We start from the raw sequence: 18,434 nt of genomic DNA, 5'->3' as shown, positions 1-18,434 counted from the left end.
ATAGAAAGAGCGAGTGGTGTGACTCGCTTTCAACAAAATGAAATGTAAAATATTTATTCGGAATTTTTTTTTTTTTTTTTTTTTTGTAAATATTCATCCATAGGCAAAGTTATACGATCCCTTTTATGATCCCAACATTTAACAAGATATAATATTTAGAAGTGTTATATGAATCAAATACATTATGGTTTAGTGCCTTGTGTAATTCATTTATTTGGCGTCAACTCTTGAAGAATTAAGTTTCTATGAAAAATTCATAATAATTAAAAGATTACTACTTAAGTGAGCTTATGTTTTGGTAAATAATGTATTTTACTTTGTAAGCTGAGAGCTCATTAATTTAATGTTCATCATATATTCAATAAGCAAAAGAGGGGAATCAGGTATGCATTACACCTTAGATTTAAAAAGAAAAGTCAATAAACAACACGAAAAACTTAAAGTACTTGTCTATTACTTTATTTTAGCAAAGTTAAATGGCTCATCAGCGATTGGGATTATGATTAAAAGGAAAGACTGTACTTTATGTGTGATAAGGTCATATTGAAGTAACACAAGATAAATCAAGTTTTTTATGTACAATACACGACGTAAATATTATTTGGGATGTCAAATTAGCATCGCAAGAAAGATCTTTCTTGTGGCATGAATACAAAAATACCAAAAAGAAAGTTTAAGTGGATAAAGAGTTTTACTTGTAAGATTGCTTTAGTCCTTTTTTTATCAAGTAGTGCAAACTCAGCCCTATTTTATTAGAATTAGATAGCAAAAAACTTTCATCAGCCCTTGGTCAAATTTGGCTTATAGCAAATATAAAATTTTGCATAAATGTTTATTTGAAGATGCGCTAACTTTAAATCAAAAGCACGCAAAATTTTCGGAAAGTGTGCCGATATTTTCTGAAAATAGTGTACACAGAAGCAAAGAAGGGGGGTTGTGCACACAAAAATAAAGGCTGGGGCAGAAAAGAAAGGAAAAACTCTTCCTTGTGACTTCAACTCTTTCTAAATGATTAAAAAGCTTATTTCTTGTATTAAAAGATACTTTCTTCTCTTTTCTTTTCTAGCCAAAAAAAAAAGAAAAAATTCAGAAAAAAAAAAAACAAGAAATTGAAAAGAAAAAAGAGGATGCAGGCATCCACAGATAACGAGATATCAAAAGGCAATAAAATGTCCTTTCAACTAAATAGCTATTGCCCTATACCTAATACCATTCCATATTGCCTCGATAAATATCAAGAGGACAATCTTTCCATAAGTATTCTTCAGCTTTATCAGGTAATAAAAATAAAAAGGACTCCTTCGTGTCAAGTAACACATATTTTTCTTTCAAAACAAAGAGACTTTTGCCAAGTAAAGAAAGCTATGAAAGGAGAGTAAAATTTGTGAAAAAAGTGGAAAGGTTATTGAATAGTGAATGGCCAGACCATGATATAAAACCTAACGTCTTTGGGTATTAAGAAGTCAAAAAATATCTATAGCAAATAGATTGATATATTCCTGTATCTATAGATCCTCAGTCAATGATTTAGGTACAAGTTCATCTGATATAGATTTATGTATAACCACACCATGGAATGGATTGCGAAATATTAAAGTACTTGCTAGGTTATTTCGTAGATGTAAAGAAAAAAAAAATAAAAAAATAAAAATAAAGATTAAAGTTTCTTTTTAGGTGGCATGCAACAGGTTGTTTGTGTACCGCGTGCAAAAGTACCCATAGTGCGTTTATTTGATTCAGAATTGTAAGGACAAAGTATGAGATAAAAAGATAAAGTGCTTATGGAATAAATAGACAGTTATCATGCGATATTAATGTAAACAATACGTTAGCATTACATAATACAAAGATGATTAAGGTTTATGTTGCTCTTGATCCAAGGGTGAGACCACTGATTATGACAATAAAGCAATGGACAAAGCAAAGATTATTAAATGATGCAGGTAAAATAAAGGGGAAATCGAATTACTATGTATTTGACGCATAGTTAAAAGAATATTCTAGCTAATGGTGGAACATTATCATCTTATACATGGACATGTATGATTATTAACTTTCTGCAACAACGTGAACCACCAATTTTACCAATACTTCATGAAAAAGCAGATGAATACTACTTTTGCGATAACATCAAAAAATGGCAAGGGTTTGGCCTAAAGAATAAGGAAAGCCTGGGCGGACTACTATATGCTTTCTTTCGTCGATTTTCTATTGAATTTGATTATGAAAATCAAGTAGTATCTGTTCGACAAGGAAGGTATTTAACAAAGAAAGAAAAAGGTTGGGACACAGGCAGAAACAAGATGAGTTTGTGTGTGGAAGAACCGTTTGATACTTCAAGAAATTTAGGCAACTCTGCAGATATTAGCTCTGTTTTAGGCCTAAGATGTGAGTTTCAACGTTGTTTAGATTTATTACTGGATCATTCAGATTTGGACACATTGCTTTCAGCTTATAAACCTACACTATATATCGATCAGAGCATAGAAATACCCACAAATAATTCCTTTTCAGTACCACTGCCTACTTTAGTTGACACTAATAAGACTATAGCTCATCCTTATGGTCTTCAAAACAGTATGGCAGATGGAATTCATCATCGTCATCATTGCCATCATTACTATTACCCACAAGAATACTCCTATTCATATAGACAACCAATTACGCACCCTTTACCTAAATTTTATCCTCACTTCAATTCTACACAGGTATTAGATACAGTCATTACAGATAGAAACATAAGATACGGGAGTCAATCGCTATCTCATGTGTCTCCTACTTTTATTTCAATGTTGAATACAAGTACAGGTCAACGTCGATCTGTTGACAATTTATACGCTAGATATCACCAAAGTCCAACACAATACGAAGAAGAAGATAGCAGTAATAGTAGTAATAACTATTCAATACCTGGTAGAAATGATGATTACTTTAGAAGGAACGTATATGATCAACAGCTGGAAAGGAAGCAACACCGACGATCAGGTGGTGTAGAATGGCCATCAATTTCAAATCATACACAAACTATGACACAACAACATTCAGAGATAACAATGACCCCATTCAACCTGCGAAAATGGTCTATTGCAAACGGGCAGAGTGATCTTTATGTAGAAAAAAGGAAAACACTGGCTGAAATAATTAAAATACCACATCCTTGTTCATCTTTATTTGCTTTCAAGAGCCAAGGTGCTATTGAACAGCCTGCTTCCATTAGGAGCACAGACAGTGATCATGGTCATAAAATTAAACACAAGAAATCATCAAAAAGCAACAGTAATACCAATCACAATGGCTATAAACAGCAAAAAAACAAAAGCAACCACAGACCTCACACTTGAAAATAACAGAATAGAGTGTACATAACAAAGAGGATTAGCATAATATACATATATTATACCTAAAAAGGAGGAAAGTAATAAAATGTACTTATGACACATACATATAAAGTAAAGAGAATTAATTGGATGATCATTGATCTAGCCAAATTAATATTATTCTTTACTATCCAATCCGACATTATCTCTATCCTTTTTTTTGGGGGGGTTGTAAAGAAAGAAGAATGCAAAGTATTAACTGCTACAACCTCTTTTTGCTATCATATTATGCTCCTAACATTTGTATATACCATATATAGAAAAATACTCGTATACATGAGAAATAACAAATAAAATTAGATAAAAACGCAAATTGAACATTGGTCGTACGCAATGTTTTTTCAACTTGAACTGCCGTTTCATATAAACGCTGAAATAGTGAAATATATTAATACTCACATTCAAACACCCAAAGTATGTTTTAAAATGTTTCATTATCTTTGTATATATACCAATCAAACGCTAGATTAATGTTGAATACAAATCCTTTAATCTACTGTTACATAAATATGGACTATAGATAAATATAAAAGTTGTTCAATAGCAAATTCCGTGCTAACGTTCAATTTGTATGCCATTGGGGAACATACAATCTCTATAAATGACTACCACTATTAAAAAATGTTTATAAAAATAGATATCCCTAATTACTGCTATCACGTAGAGATTGCTTCTCAATAAAAAAAAATTAGTTATTGTTGCTTATTTTTCAGTTCATATGTCTCACCAGGATGCTAATTTATCGCTCCATTGTGCTTCTCTAGCGAAAAAAAAAAAAAAAAAAAAAGGATAGACACTTTCTTTGGTCCTGTCCTGTCATATTCCCTAATTTGGATCATTTTAATCTTGATTTTCCAGAATTACCTGAATCCTTTTGATACGCGAGTGTCCTTCTATTTTTCTTTTTTCATGCAAGCTTATTGGCTGCACTGTCTTATTATAAGAGGCCAATATTAAAAATATATTTGACATGTCTAACTTCTATTTCACTGAAGCAACTACCTCTTTATTAGACCGCTCAAGCCTATTTAATCCAACAGGTTTTCTGTGTAACTTAATTCCGTATTGCATTTCAAAACCTAATAGTTGTATCTCAAATCGAATTCAAGTAATAGCTTTCCACAAAAGAAACAAAGAAAATATTATCATTACTTTATCTTCCATTAGAAAACATGGTTTCAAAAAGAAGAAAGAAAAATAATAAAGTGCACCTTTTTAGTTCCTGTTTATTCTCTAAAAGCAAACCCAGCAGGTTAGCTATCAAATAATAATGAAAGTCTTGGCTTTGTATTTTATAACTCCCTCTCTTTTCTAACTTTTTTTTTTTCTGTAAAAGAACAGATGCCTATAAATTCACATGAACCTGTTTATGCAGTCATAATTGTATTTATAATTCTTCTTTTTGCAGTAGCTACTTGTATTGGTTTAAGAGTATTTCGAAAGCGACGCTACTTACAACAAGAGTTAGAACAGGGACAACTGAGAAACAATGAACGTGCCATTGACACTGTTGACGATGAAGCAATAAATGCAGTAATAAGTAAAGCGTTTGAAATATTATTTTTTATTCTATTTAAAGCTCAAATTTCTACATAGGCTGGCAACAAAAATATCCGCCAAATACAACCGAGGTTATTAATGTAAAAAATGATCCAATAATTATCGCAAAAGGAGTGATGGCTTGGAAATTTATGGAAGAAGATACTACACAAGATTCAGAGTATGAAAGTAATGCTGCTATCATGGATGATTCTTATACAGTTGTATTCTGTCAAGGCCAAGGAAGTATCATGACTAATCTTCCAGTGCCTTTACAGGAACTATCTTACTGGGAAGTAAAGATATTACAATTGCACAAAGAGGACAAAGTAGCTATTGGACTTGCAACAAAACCTTATCCAAGATGGAGATTGCCTGGTTGGCATAAGCATTCAATTGCATATCATTCAGACTCAGGATCAGTTTATGTGAGTAACTCAACTAATGAAAGACCTTATGGCCCACCCATAAAGGCAGGCGATGTAGTCGGCATCGGTTATCTTTATCAAAGCGGAACTGTTTTTTTCACTAAAAATGGACAAGTAAAAAACTTTATGAAAAGCAAACAGTATCGTTTATTAACCGGCCTTTTTTTAACAAAAAAAAAAAAGAATTTGGGTAAAGCTTTAATAGGATTTAAATATCCCATCTATCCCATCATTGGAGCTTCTGGTCCATGTCAAATGGCTGCCAATTTTGGTTTACAAGAATTTCTATTTTCACCAGGTAAAAAGAAAAAAAGTGTGCGGTTTGTCATAATTGATATATTTGCCTTGTAGCAAATCAAAGAGAAGCCGCATTTGCTCCCAAACAAGGATCACTACCTCCACCTCCTGCATACGGGGGTCATATAGATGATACCATATTATTCGATAACAGCAATCATAATGAAAGCGAATTAACATATACACCTCTCCCTCCATGTTATTCTTCTTAAAACTCTTGTATTATAGTTTTTGTACAATCTATCTGCTCCATAGACTTTCACCCTCTTTTTCTCTCTCTTTCACTGGTTATAGTCAACACATAATAGATTTTTTGCGGTAAACATGATCCATTCACTCCAATTTTGTTCATTGTATTCCACACATTCTATTTTCGAAACCCATTCTTTGCGTAAATTGCTCAACTGCAGCTCATTTTCGATCTCCAGTTGTATGTTGATAGGAATTCGATATGTATAGTAAGCCATTTGATCAATAGCAAATTGGAACAGAGAAGCGATCTTTAAAAGTACTACAAAGACATGTAATGCTCCACCTTTCTTTCTCTGAGCAAATTCACCAATCCATTGTATACTTTGCCAGTAGGAAAATCCGGAAAGATTTGCATCAGATCGAGTGTCTATCTTGCTATAGATTGGATCATAATTGTTTAATATGGTCTTTTCAGCATCACCCAAGCGCCAATCATAGCTCCTGATGCACTCCATTAATCTCTGTCCATTATGTGCATATCGAACAAATGTGTATAGCCAGGTACGAGTAAATGTAGCTGACTGTACAAAAAGAGAAAGCTCTTGCATAAAACGAGAGGAGGGTGGAGGCGCAAATGGTATGGATGCCATAGATCGTCCAAAGAATCGCATGCGACCTTGCTGATCATAACTGCAGTGAACCCTGGTAAAATATTGTAATAGGGTACAGTTCAGTATGCCACAAAAATAGTCATAATCTTGCCAGGGGGAATGAGGCTTGACGGTGAAATAAATGCACTGATTTGTTACTGCAATCTGGGTTGTGTCTACAAAGAATCTTTGACGAGGTTGAGTGCGAGAATAATAGCCACAGTTGATTGGATGAACAATCTTAACTGGGTGATCCGTTCCAGACTTACTGTATTGACAGTAAACAATGTCTTTATCATTCTGATTCGCTTGAAGAGCAAGACGCGCTTCACGAAGATAACTGTAGAATGCTTTGTAGCTACTATCGTGTTCAACCTGAGATTTCAAAAAGTCGGCATCTTCTCTGTTAACCATGATAATAGAATAAAAGGAATCCTGACTGTCCAATAACCGATACGGCCAGTAAGCCTCTGCTGCTGAGGTTTCCTTTTTGCAAAGTCGAAGCGGATCTCTTGATTTCCAAAATTCACCTTCTTTCCCGCCTCCTTTAGCGGCAGATCCTGATTTACCATTCCAATAAAAGCATGGTTTTAGCCATAATTGACATATTTTGTCTCCGAATGTTTGCTTTGCCCAGCTTGTCCTGACGACAAGAGCATAGACAGGATTTGTATTTGGACCTCGGTGCCAGACAAGAGGAATTTGATCAGTGTACCAGCTATTTTTTTTCCCTTCCCCGTCGCATAAACGAGGTAAGTGACCAGTGATTCTGTTTAGCTCATCTAGACATGATGTAGTTGGCAGAATAAAGGCAAAAGAAGTCAAGTCTTTATAGTTTCTCGTGCAAAACCCATATCGATATTGAAGCTCGGGATCATGACTCTCAGCAGGATTAAACACATTGTACTGTTGAAGAATATCAGTGAGTGACGTGTTTCGTGCCTTGTTTCGAAGATAGAGAGTATAATCCGTATTGGGTAAGACTGAAGTCCGTTTACATATACGGAATATAAGTGAATCGGTCTGTACTTTTGGCCATACTTTGTAAGGTTCAAATTCATACATGTCCAATAGCTTGCAATTAGCTAATATCCATTCCCTTTAATAAAAGAAATGAATATATATATAAGATTGTTGTATAGATACCATACCTTAAATGTTGAGCAAATTCAAGTACTGTCCATTGGCTAGGTGTGATTAAGCATAGTTGACCTTGTTGATCATCAATTCGCTGTAGAGCAACCCACATGAAGTAAATGTAAGCTTGTGTGCCTCTTCCACCAAGAGTTTGAAGGTCGTATAGGGTAGGGTCCGGTTGAGTGATGAATCCAGTTTTCCTGATCATGTAAGGTGGATTTGTTACGATATAATGAAATTTTAATTGTGCAGGATCACGTAAAAGGTTTAAACAATCTCTTTCAAAAGTATCTTGTTCATGATGAATTGAATCGAGGCGCAATGTTAACGTATCATTACAAAAGAGCCTTAATCGATTTATTGAATGTGGTGTCAAGTTTAATTGTAGTTCATTTAATCTTTTGTATACAGGAAATAAGTGTACCATCAAGTTTAGTTTACATAAATGATATGCAAATGGATCAATTTCAATTCCCCAGATGCTCTCGGGTATATCTTGTGTTAATAATTTTGCCAGACGCTCATCATTATCCCATATTGACATCCTACTCTTTTCAATTAATCGATTGATATATTCACACAAGAATGAACCTATTCCAAGACATGGGTCAAATATACGAGGTAGACTATTGGAATTTAGTGAGAATGGGTTTGAAGCAATCACTTTCTCCCACATAAATTGAATGACTGATTTGGGTGTATAATATTGACCGTGATCCTTTTGATGCTTTTGTGCTGAAGCCTCGAGAAAATAAAGTGTATAAAACCTTGAAAAGATGGTATCAATTGTAGTGACAGATATATCATAGTTGTGAAGATGTATTCGTAGATGATAAAGTAATGCTATTCGTTGTTGATGATAATACCAAAGAAAAGGTGTATTTAATAATGAATCATGCGTTGAAAATAATTGCATAAAATGATTAAATGAATCCGACAAAATTATTTCAATAAATGTTAAATAAACTGTCATAAATCCAGTCATCAAACAGTGCATATCTTTCGATAGCTCATCTTTAGAGTTTTCATTGATTACATGTTGAACCACAAAGCTAACCGATGCTGAGGGTACATAAGCCTCTTTATGTTTTTCATGTATTAGATAATAATATGCAATTAATAATTACTGTTACCTTGCTTTTTTTTAATATCCTCTTGCACATTTGCAAAAAAGAATCCCAAAGTGTCCACGATTGCATTTGTTTCTGCTTCACTTATATCCTTTGGCTTTCCACGTTTGGTAGTTCGCTCATGGGTAATGGTCATTAAAAGTAGAAAGAAAAAAAAATCGAAAGAGTAAAAAGGATAATGTAAGTCCGCTTGAGCCAACTGTAAAACAATTAAGACAATGGGATTTGTCAGTGTTACACAACAGATGAAGCACCCTATTTATTTTTTCTCCCTTCTTTTTACAACAAAAATAGCATAGACAAACATTATTCTAGAAGAATAGAAATAGTGTATAGATTTTATATAAATAGATTAATTCTATTGAATATTGCTTTAAATAAAAGTAAAAAGGCTCAATTGGTAAAAACAATACCAAATAGACAGCAGCTTGGTGAATTTAATAAATCATTTATCAAGAATTGTAATTTATTTGCATGTATTTAAAACTACTTTTATTTTTCATTTACAAACTTTTAGGTTTTTTACCAGGTGACCCTGGTTGCTCCTCTTCTTCCCTTTCATGCTTAACTCCAATAACGCTTGTTTCAATTGGTGGAGTATCTTTGGCTTCTAAAGTTCCTTTAACAACGGTTTCAGATGCAGAAGGTGTCACTACTTCATCAGTTCTCTTTTCATTAGTCTGTTCAGCTGACTGCTCCTTGAGTGGTTGAATTGGTGTTTCAGCCACTGCTTTTTGGACGTTAACATGTTCCTTTTCTGAAGCTTTTCCAGCAGCATCCTGGTTTGTTTCTGTAGTAGATGTAGCGGCAGCAGTTGCATTTTTCAAAGCAGTAAGTTCGTTTTGAAGTCGCTTGTTTTTGTTTTGTGTCATTGAGTTCATCACTTTCAATCTGCTTATCTCGATCTCCGATTCTATTTGCTCCTTCTTTAACCTTTCTACTTCGGCCTCTAGTGCAGTGATTTTTTCTTTCAGTGCCGTTATTTCTGCAGGATTAGCATAATTATTGCTTTCGCCATCTTTCTTTGCTTCACTTTCTTGTTTAATTCTCAATGCTTTTAATTCTTCCAAGAACTTATTCTATTGTGTTTTTTTTTAATTAGTCACTGTTTTATTTAACTTCTTTACATCTACTTGCCTTTTCAGTTTGAATTGCTTTTGCTTTATTTAGTAAACTGGCATATTTTGTCTAAAAAAGCAGTGGTTCATTAATTAAAAAAAAAATAAAAATAAAAAAGCACGTACCTCCAATGCTGTATACTCTTCTGACTTTGTCTTTAATGATACTCCTGCATCCTTTATTTCCTGTTCTGCTGTTTGTCTAGCTTCTTGCTCTTTCTTCAATGCCTCTTCCAATGTTTTGACTTTTTGTCCATCTGATGCAGTAGTATTCTTCTAAATGAAATATCTTTTAAGTAACAAATATACCCTTTCCTGTTATTTATTAACTACTTACAGAAGCAGTGCTCGATGCTTCTTTTACTTGCTTTTGTAAATTGGCAACTGTTGATTCCAATTCAGCATTCTTTTTGTTTGCTTCAGTTAAACGATTTTTGAGTTCCAATGCTATACGTTGTCTTTGGTTTGCGTTACTAACAAGGCCAGCTTGGTTGGATCGAGTTGTCTCTAATTCAGCTTCCAAAGATTTTATTTTATCATTTAAAGGTATTGTTGACGATTTTATATTCTGTAGATCGGCTTTAGCAGATTCCAATTCAGCCTTTAAAGTTTCATTCTCTGCTTTCATACGCTCAACTTCTTTAGTATCTACTTGATTCTGCTTAGATAAAACTTCAGCATTCTCTTTTTCCTTTGCAATTATTTGATCTTGTGCCCTCTTCAACTGAGACTCTAATACTGCAATTTTTGATGTTACAGATTCAAATTCTTTTGTCCTGTCAACTAATTGCAATTCAACTTTTTCAATTTTGGTTTTCCATTGATTTTCATTTTCCATCAAAGAGATGTTCTGAGATTTATATGCTTCTGCTTCAAGCTTATAACGTGAAACATCCGTCGATTTCTGCTCAGATAAAGTGTTGTTTGCTTTCTCAAGTTCCTTGATTGTTTCCCTCGTTGTGTCCAATTGATGTTTGATAACCTCGAGTTCTTGTTCAAGAAGCTTATACTTTCTACATTCTTCCAAATATTTTGCATCAGCTATTTCCTTCTCATGACAAAGTTTTAGGTTAGATTCGCGCAGTTGTGTATAAATTTCTTGAGTGAGATTAGGTATTTCTGAGCTTTCATTAGATTCGTTCCATTTTGATAACTTTTCGAATAATTCGTCCATCTGGCTGTTAATCACATTGGCACTCTTTTCCGCTTCTTCACGAAGTCTCTGTGTGTTTTCTTGGAACTCTGTCCATACACTAGTTTCATGCTTATAAGCCTCCTCTTTAGATACGAGTTCTTTCTTTGCTTCTTCCAACTTTTGTTTATTGTCATTTAACTCACTCTCCAATACAGTCATATCAGCACGAAGTTTGGATACTGTTTCTTCCACTTGTTCACGAGCCTTTATTTCTTTGTTTAATCTATCTTGAACTTCATCATAAGATTTCTTTTGCTCTTCTGCTAATGCATTTAGTTCCTCTAATTGCTGCTTCTTTTGTTCGATTTCATGCTCCAAATTTACTTTATCAGATTTTAATGTTTGATTTTCCGATACTTGCTCATTTTGAGTGTTCTCTAATTTGGCACGCAAGGCATCATATTGCTCCTTTGCTTCTTGGAAAATTTGGTGAGACTTAGACCTTGTTTCTTTGTGAGCATCTAGATCTTCTGTCAATTTTTCAATTTTAGCGTTGGCATCTTCAATATATTTTTTATGCTCATTTGAAATTTCTGCTGCTTTTTTACTGGCGTTCTCAGCAGTTAAAATGCATTCCTTCTTTTCATCTTCCAAAATACGAATGCGGTCCTTCAGTTCAGCAATTGATTGAATGTGCTGCTCACATGAAGAGGTCACAGTATCGCCTGCAGTATCAGTATTAGTTAATTTTTTAAGGTTCTCTTCAGCTTCAGATAGTTTTGTTTCTGCAACGATCTTTTCTTGATTTGCTGTTGAAAATTTACTTTCTAATTCTGCCAATTTTTCTTTAAGAGACTGAATTTGACCAAGAGCCTCTTCGTATTTGTCTTGAATATCCTTAGTGAGTCCAATATCCTTTTTAAGTGACGCATTTACTTCATGGCAGGATCGCAATTCAGTCGATATTCTTTCGATTTGTCCTTTTGATAAATTCACAGTTTCAGTAGATGAAGAGTAAAGACCTTCAACGTAAGAATTTATGCCATTGAGCAACCTGCTTAGTCGTAGTCTTTCTGTATTAATCTCATCGATTTCTTTTTTAATCAGCTCGCATATTTCAGACTTTGCTTCAAGTTGGCAACGAAGAACCATATTATCCTTTTTGAGTTGCTTTATCGTCGCTTTACATTCAATTAATGAATCATTGATTTCTTTCATCTGTTGTTCTTTCTTAATTAACTGCTCATTGGTTGAAATGCTTTCATGTCTTGCATTGGTTAGTTCTTGCTCGCGTTGTTGAATAACACGATTCAGGCTTTCACTTTGCTGTTTCAGGTGTGCAACTTCAACTCTGATGGACAGAAGTTCATTCTTGGTTTCATTTTCTGAAATACGGGAATCATATAGTTCACTCTTCAACTTGTCAACTTCCATCGTCGTTTCAGCACGGTAAGTGGCAAACATATCAGTTGTCTCCTTAAGTTGGCTCAGGCAGGTGTCAAGAGCATCACTGGATTCACTGACTGCTTCTTTCTGATTTTTAGTATTCTTGTGTTGATCAAGCTCTTGTTGAAGGGATTCAAGCTGTTGCTGTTTTTCAGTGAGCTGCTGATCCAACTTAACGATCATTTCTTTGGCTTCAGAAAGTGTTTTAGAGTGGTTTTCATTTACAAAATCATTTGCTATATTTTTTGTAGTAGCCAATTCTTCTTTCAAAGCACGTAGTTGTTCGGAAAGGTTTCTGTTAAGATCTTGGAGTTCTGATACATTCCTAAATACAAGTTCATCGTGTTCTAAATTAGGTGTAATTGAAGTTTCAGACAAATGCTTTAAAGACTCGGTTGTTTCAGAAGGTATAGAGGCTTGACTTTTCTGGATATCTGTAAGTAGATATTGAAGCTGGTAACTTGTATCTTTTAATGTAGCTTCAATCTTTTTCTTTTCAGCAGCTAGTTCTGAATAATCGGCTTTTATTTTATTGATATTTTTTACTAGTTCTTGATAACTTGCTTCATGTTTTTTAATAGATTGTTGTGAGTTGCTTAGTTGTTGTTTGTAGTTTTGTATTTCTTGTCGTGTGCTGTTATATAAACTTCTTTCATTGTATAATTCTCGCCTTAACTGATCAGTAACTTTAGTTGAATTTTCAGCCTGCGTAACAAGTGCTTGAAATTTGTTGGAAATTTCAAAATAGTCTTCATAGACTTCTTCAGGTTGTTTGCCCTCTTTTTGATATTTATTAATCAATTCAAGTAAGCGACTTCGAGATTCATTTTGTGAACTGCTTGGTATGATCTTTTTTAATTCAGCACTTTGTTCTTGTTCTTGTTGCAATTTATCTTTTAATTGTTCAATTTCATCTTTAAGTTGTGAATTTTGATTGGAAAGCTCTTGTATCTTTTCCTTGTTTTCAAGCATCGTTTTGTTGTGTTGTTCCACAAAAGATGTGTGAGTAGAGTTTAAGGCACGGTAGGATGTTTCGAGTCTGGCAGCTTGAAGTTTCGATTCATCTTTCTCCTTTTTAGCTTCTTCAAAGTCATGCTTCGTTCGAGTGATGATGGTTGTAGAGGCATCATACTGTAGTTGCAATGAATTCAAGTCGCTAGTGATTTTGCGCTTCTCATCTTCCAAACACACTGTTTTTGCTTGTAATTCATTCATTTTACTGTTCTATTGTTATACAAAGCATTAATGAAAAGGCTGTATCAAAACCATGTTTTATGCATCTTACAGATTTGTATCTATATTGTTCATATTCTTTTTCTAAAGTTGCATATCTATTTCCAAATATTTCCCTCTCAGTTTCTTTACTTTCCAATTTCTTCTTCAGGTCTTCATTGACTTCCTAAATAAATAAATTAGAAGAAATCGCGAACGAATAACTTTTAAACTTCTTACTTTTAGACTAGAATTGTCAGATTCAAGTTTTGCTTCACGAAGCACATAAGCCATTATTTTTTGTTGTAACATATAATTTTCTTGCAACATGTTGCGTATTTTATCTACAGAGGGAATAAGATCATTTGTCGAACTTTCAAGTTGACAACTTGCTTTTTGAAGCTCTTCATGATCCAATGCTTGATGGAGGAGAGAAAAAAATTAATTTAATGTTTATGAGAGTAGCAGAGAAAATAAGAAACTTACGCTGCTTTAGAGCTATAGAATCAGCGTTATTTGACATTGTCAACAGGAAAAGAGAAAAAGAAATAAATCCAAATGATGACGACGTAAATTTTAATAAACGATTTACTTATTTCACTCATCTACTTATTCACCCATTTATTTGACGGAATTCGAAAATCTCTGAGCATGAAAATCCAATAAAGTTCAGTAAGGCATCAGACACGGTCTTCCCGTATCAATTTGCCGCAAATAAACGTTGTTGCAATTTGAATTTACGTTTGCCGCATCTTAAAGATGTGCTTGTTGCATTGGATGAGCTTGCTTTGCCTATTTTTTTTTCTTGTTACCAGATTTGATCGAAAAAATTTTATTCGAAGTTCTCAAAGGTGTATGAAAGTAATTGATGTACCACTTTGAGAGCTTAGAAGCTGTAATATCAAGTTTATAAATTCACACTTGTGTAAATATGTGCAGAAACTTTAAATCAAATAATTAAATACATAACAAAAGGCGATGCAGCAAGAATACTCGAGCTTTGCCAAAATATTATGAGCCAATGGAAAGAATTAGTTTTTTTTTTTTTTTTTTTTTTTTGATGAAGCAGAGCTTAAGATTCAAATGAGAAGTCATGTTTGATTCAAGACTAACACGTCAGTTAAGTGTATACGTAAAAAACAGAAACACAAAAACAAATCAAGAATATTAAAAAAAGATATAACTGTTTAATTAGCCGTGTACATTTTTATAAGAATGATATAAAGGGGTATTTCTTGTCATGGATTATTATTAAATTCTCCATAGTTATTTTGTTGTAGATATTATTAACTCTTATGATTATAAAGTATAACATATGCTTTCCTTTTCTCAACCTTATTGAAGAGTGTTGATTTTCAAAAAAGATAATAAATTTATACCTTATAGTGTCAAAGTGCGTCAGATTATAACGTCAAGAGACCATTTAGAATGAGTTAATGGCACTGAAACTTATTGAATTAGGTGTTTACAAAAATGGAATAAATTATTTCTTGTTTCAAAAGCAGTGATGAGCGGCTTGATGGTACTAGAATAGTAGTACATAGAGTTTATTAAGAAGTTACTAAAAGATGGAAAAAGCTTGAATTTCAGGAAATAAGAGCGGAATACTCCTATGATAAGGACCAAGTAACATCCAACAAAGCAAACTGACGCTCTACTACCAGAAACATCATATCAAAGAGTCCTCAAAGATGGATTCGAGGCTCTTGATGATTTTTTGAAGAATTTTTGAATATAAGAATTACTGTTGACTTAAGCCAAGTAATTCAATACGGGAAACAGAAACCTTTAAATCGAATCTGTACTTTTTTTATTTAAAATTTGAAAGCTTAGCTTTCATGCAACAACTAAGAAAGAAAAAGAAAATAGGCAAAGCAAACTCATCCAATGCAATAAGCACATCTTTAAGATGCGGCAAACGTAAATTCAAATTGCAACAACGTTTATTTGCGGCAAATTGATACGGGAAGACCGTGCCTTATGTCTTACCAAAGTGGTAGAATCGAAACAAATTAATGGCTCTTTTGATTTTACTCAGTCAAACAGTCTATGCGGGATACATTGGCTCATCAATTCCTAGAACAGTCTTTGATATTATCTTTTGATCAAATGTATCAGCCGTCTCAAAAAGCGAGCAAAACAGCAGCCAAAACGACATCGGATTGGAACTTTGGCCTCTTTCATACAACTGCTTGCGATATTTTGAGTTTAGAAGGACTATATTTGAAATATGCTTTTTAAGACTCATCTTTTTTTCCAAATGATACTGTAGTTTTTGCTACAGTGTCATTTGGAAGGATCCGACAAGAAATTGAATATCATCAGGAAAAAGATTGTCATAGTCTTCCATCTCAAGTCGACAATACAGTAAAGCAAACAAAAGCATCAGTTGGATAAGTTTGAGAGGAGAGATTTTTTGTGGCTTATATTTATCAATCATGCAGGTTGATTTTTTATATCTTTTTATTGCAACGCAATGTCAAATTTAGAGGAAAAGCCAACAGTAAAGCCTAGAAAAAGATTTGTTGGAAGAGCTAAAAAAAACACAGCAACTACCGATGCTGGTGAAGCTATTGAAGAAGGAGCTGTTGGATTTGCAAGTAATGATAGAAATACTCGAGTTTTTTTAATGCCAATTCAATAACCTGTTCATTTAGAGGCACCAAGAGGACGTACAGGTCGTATGGCTAACCAAGTGCCCGATGAAATATTGCAAGATCCCTTATTAAACAAAGCCATTGAACAAGTATGAAAATTATACAGTAATCAGTTTTACACCTTTGATGCGAACCTTTATAGATTCCTTCAAATTACAATTTTGAAATCCACAAAACAGTTTGGAGAGTAAGAAAGGCAGGTGCCAAGAGAGGTAAAAAGAAAGGGACAAGGGAAGGGAAATATAAATATTAATTTTTTTTTAAAGTTGCATTACAACTTCCAGAAGGATTGATGATGTTTGCTTGCTTAATATCAGATATTTTAGAAACGTAAAGACATGTATAAATTGATTTTAATATGAATCGTATCTAAATTATATCCACAATAGGTTCTGTAATGCTGAAACATTGATTATGGGGGATGTCACATATGGTGCCTGTTGTATCGATGATTATACAGCCCGTGCACTTGGTTGCGATTTTTTAGTTCATTACGGACACAGCTGTTTGGTCCCTGTTGATATTACCACAATAGAAACACTTTATGTATTTGTAGATATAGGTATTGACACACAGCACTTTATTGCCACAGTAAAGAAAAATTTTGAAAAGGGGAAGCGATTATGTCTCGTGGGTACCATTCAATTTGCTGCTGCGTTACAGGCAGCCAAGGCACCCTTGGAGGAAAACTTTTCAGTGTTTGTGCCTCAATCAAAGCCTTTATCACCAGGTGAAATATTGGGCTGTACTTCACCGAAACTGGTAGATACAGATGTGATTGTGTGTATTGGTGATGGAAGATTTCATTTGGAATCCATCTTAATTCATAACCCAGACATACCAGCTTTCCAGTAAATTATTTGTGAATGAAGATGCTATTGAAAAGGAAAGAAAATTAACATGTATAATAGATACAACCCATACGCAAAGACATTTACTCGTGAACGATATGATCATCAAGAGATGCATTCCCTACGTAAACATGCCATCTCTACATCAAGAGCTGCGAAAAAGTACGGTTTGATTTTGGGGACATTGGGTCGTCAAGGCAAACCTCAAATCTTGGAATACCTTGAACAGTTGATTAAAGAACAAGGAAAGGATTCGGTCAGTGTCCTATTATCCGAAATTTCCCCTGGCAAACTAGAACAATTCGAAGATGTGGATGCGTAAGTTTTTTTTTTCTTTTTTGTGCAAAGGATTAAGCCAACATAATTTCTATAGTTGGATACAGATTGCTTGTCCTCGATTATCTATAGATTGGGGATATGCATTTCCAAAGCCATTATTGACTCCTTATGAAGCCTCTGTTGTTTTGGGCAAATCAGAATGGCAAGATGTTTATCCAATGGACTTTTATGCCAACGATAGTTTAGGTCCTTGGACACCAAATCACGGTAGAGGCATTGTTCCACGTAGGAAGAGACAGCAACAAGAAGTCGCTGCTGCTCAATAAATGACATGTAAATAAAGCAGTTAATCTAAAGCGTATTTGTTAATTTCGGTGTTTAAAGACTTATTGTTCCCTTTCTGCTTTCCTTATTCGTCTCCTTTTCTCTTTTTATGTCTCTTTTCACTCCTCATTTTTATATTAAAATCAACTGAAACTTCTGGTTACAAGTTCATCCTTTTCAGATCCCCCGCCAAAAAAAAGGAGGGGAAGATGCAGATAATTTATGTTCCACTATCTTATTTGTTCGATTTGAGATGTTGTACACCTACGTTGTACAATAATGAAATTCATTTATGGCGAGAAAAAAAAAAGGGGATCAGCAAAAGCTTTTCTTTCTTTTTTATGGCTTTACATTTTATTGCTTTTGTACTTAGCATATGTTCCCTTGTGCTGTTGTTACTAGCTAATATTGGGACCACATTCTCTTCTTCAGTTTTGAATAAGCTTTACTTGGTTGAGATAAGCGAATCAGTAACAGGAAGATCAATAAGATACGGTGTTTATAATTCTTGTCTCTATTATAAAAACGCTACTGACGCAGCTCAATCGTGTACTTCCAAGGCACCTGCTTATTCGTTTAGTAAAGCAATCATATAAAAGATAACTCTATCTAACATATTTATTCAGATACCTCACAGTTTGCCATCGTCTGTGGTGCAGACT

The 18,434-nt window shown here is 33.9% G+C and overlaps 5 protein-coding genes across 5 annotated transcripts; 3 read left to right on the top strand and 2 right to left on the bottom strand.

Moving 5' to 3' along the window:
* Positions 1-1,364: 1,364 nt before the first annotated feature.
* On the top strand, positions 1,365-3,341 carry RO3G_16194 (uncharacterized protein; the record flags this gene model as incomplete). Its single annotated transcript, XM_067670778.1, has 6 exons — positions 1,365-1,375; positions 1,512-1,621; positions 1,675-1,744; positions 1,795-1,816; positions 1,850-1,943; positions 2,005-3,341. 6 exons carry the CDS (start codon positions 1,365-1,367, stop codon positions 3,339-3,341), a joined length of 1,644 nt encoding a protein of 547 aa, XP_067526879.1.
* Positions 3,342-5,068: 1,727 nt separating this feature from the next.
* RO3G_16193 (uncharacterized protein) lies at positions 5,069-5,853 on the top strand (the record flags this gene model as incomplete). Its single annotated transcript, XM_067670777.1, has 3 exons — positions 5,069-5,458; positions 5,528-5,642; positions 5,696-5,853. The coding sequence occupies 3 exons, from the start codon at positions 5,069-5,071 to the stop codon at positions 5,851-5,853; spliced, it is 663 nt and encodes a 220-aa protein (XP_067526878.1).
* Positions 5,854-6,517: 664 nt separating this feature from the next.
* On the bottom strand, positions 6,518-7,828 carry RO3G_16192 (uncharacterized protein; the record flags this gene model as incomplete). The annotated part of the gene is made up of 3 exons (XM_067670776.1): positions 6,518-6,535; positions 6,643-7,582; positions 7,635-7,828. The coding sequence occupies 3 exons, from the start codon at positions 7,826-7,828 to the stop codon at positions 6,518-6,520; spliced, it is 1,152 nt and encodes a 383-aa protein (XP_067526877.1).
* Positions 7,829-9,253: 1,425 nt separating this feature from the next.
* RO3G_16191 (uncharacterized protein) lies at positions 9,254-13,955 on the bottom strand (the record flags this gene model as incomplete). The annotated part of the gene is made up of 5 exons (XM_067670775.1): positions 9,254-9,829; positions 9,995-10,144; positions 10,206-13,673; positions 13,735-13,848; positions 13,902-13,955. The coding sequence occupies 5 exons, from the start codon at positions 13,953-13,955 to the stop codon at positions 9,254-9,256; spliced, it is 4,362 nt and encodes a 1,453-aa protein (XP_067526876.1).
* A 2,182-nt stretch (positions 13,956-16,137) lies between these two features.
* Positions 16,138-17,774, top strand: RO3G_16190 (uncharacterized protein; the record flags this gene model as incomplete). Its single annotated transcript, XM_067670774.1, has 7 exons — positions 16,138-16,261; positions 16,319-16,407; positions 16,461-16,530; positions 16,585-16,648; positions 16,708-17,169; positions 17,230-17,487; positions 17,543-17,774. The coding sequence occupies 7 exons, from the start codon at positions 16,138-16,140 to the stop codon at positions 17,772-17,774; spliced, it is 1,299 nt and encodes a 432-aa protein (XP_067526875.1).
* Positions 17,775-18,434: the final 660 nt, after the last annotated feature.

This window comes from Rhizopus delemar, genomic scaffold, assembly GCF_000149305.1.
Source record: "Rhizopus delemar RA 99-880 supercont3.19 genomic scaffold, whole genome shotgun sequence".
Taxonomy (NCBI): domain Eukaryota; kingdom Fungi; phylum Mucoromycota; class Mucoromycetes; order Mucorales; family Rhizopodaceae; genus Rhizopus; species Rhizopus delemar.
The sequence above is the reverse complement of the archived record's forward strand: the minus strand, read 5'-3'. Positions and strand labels throughout refer to the sequence as shown.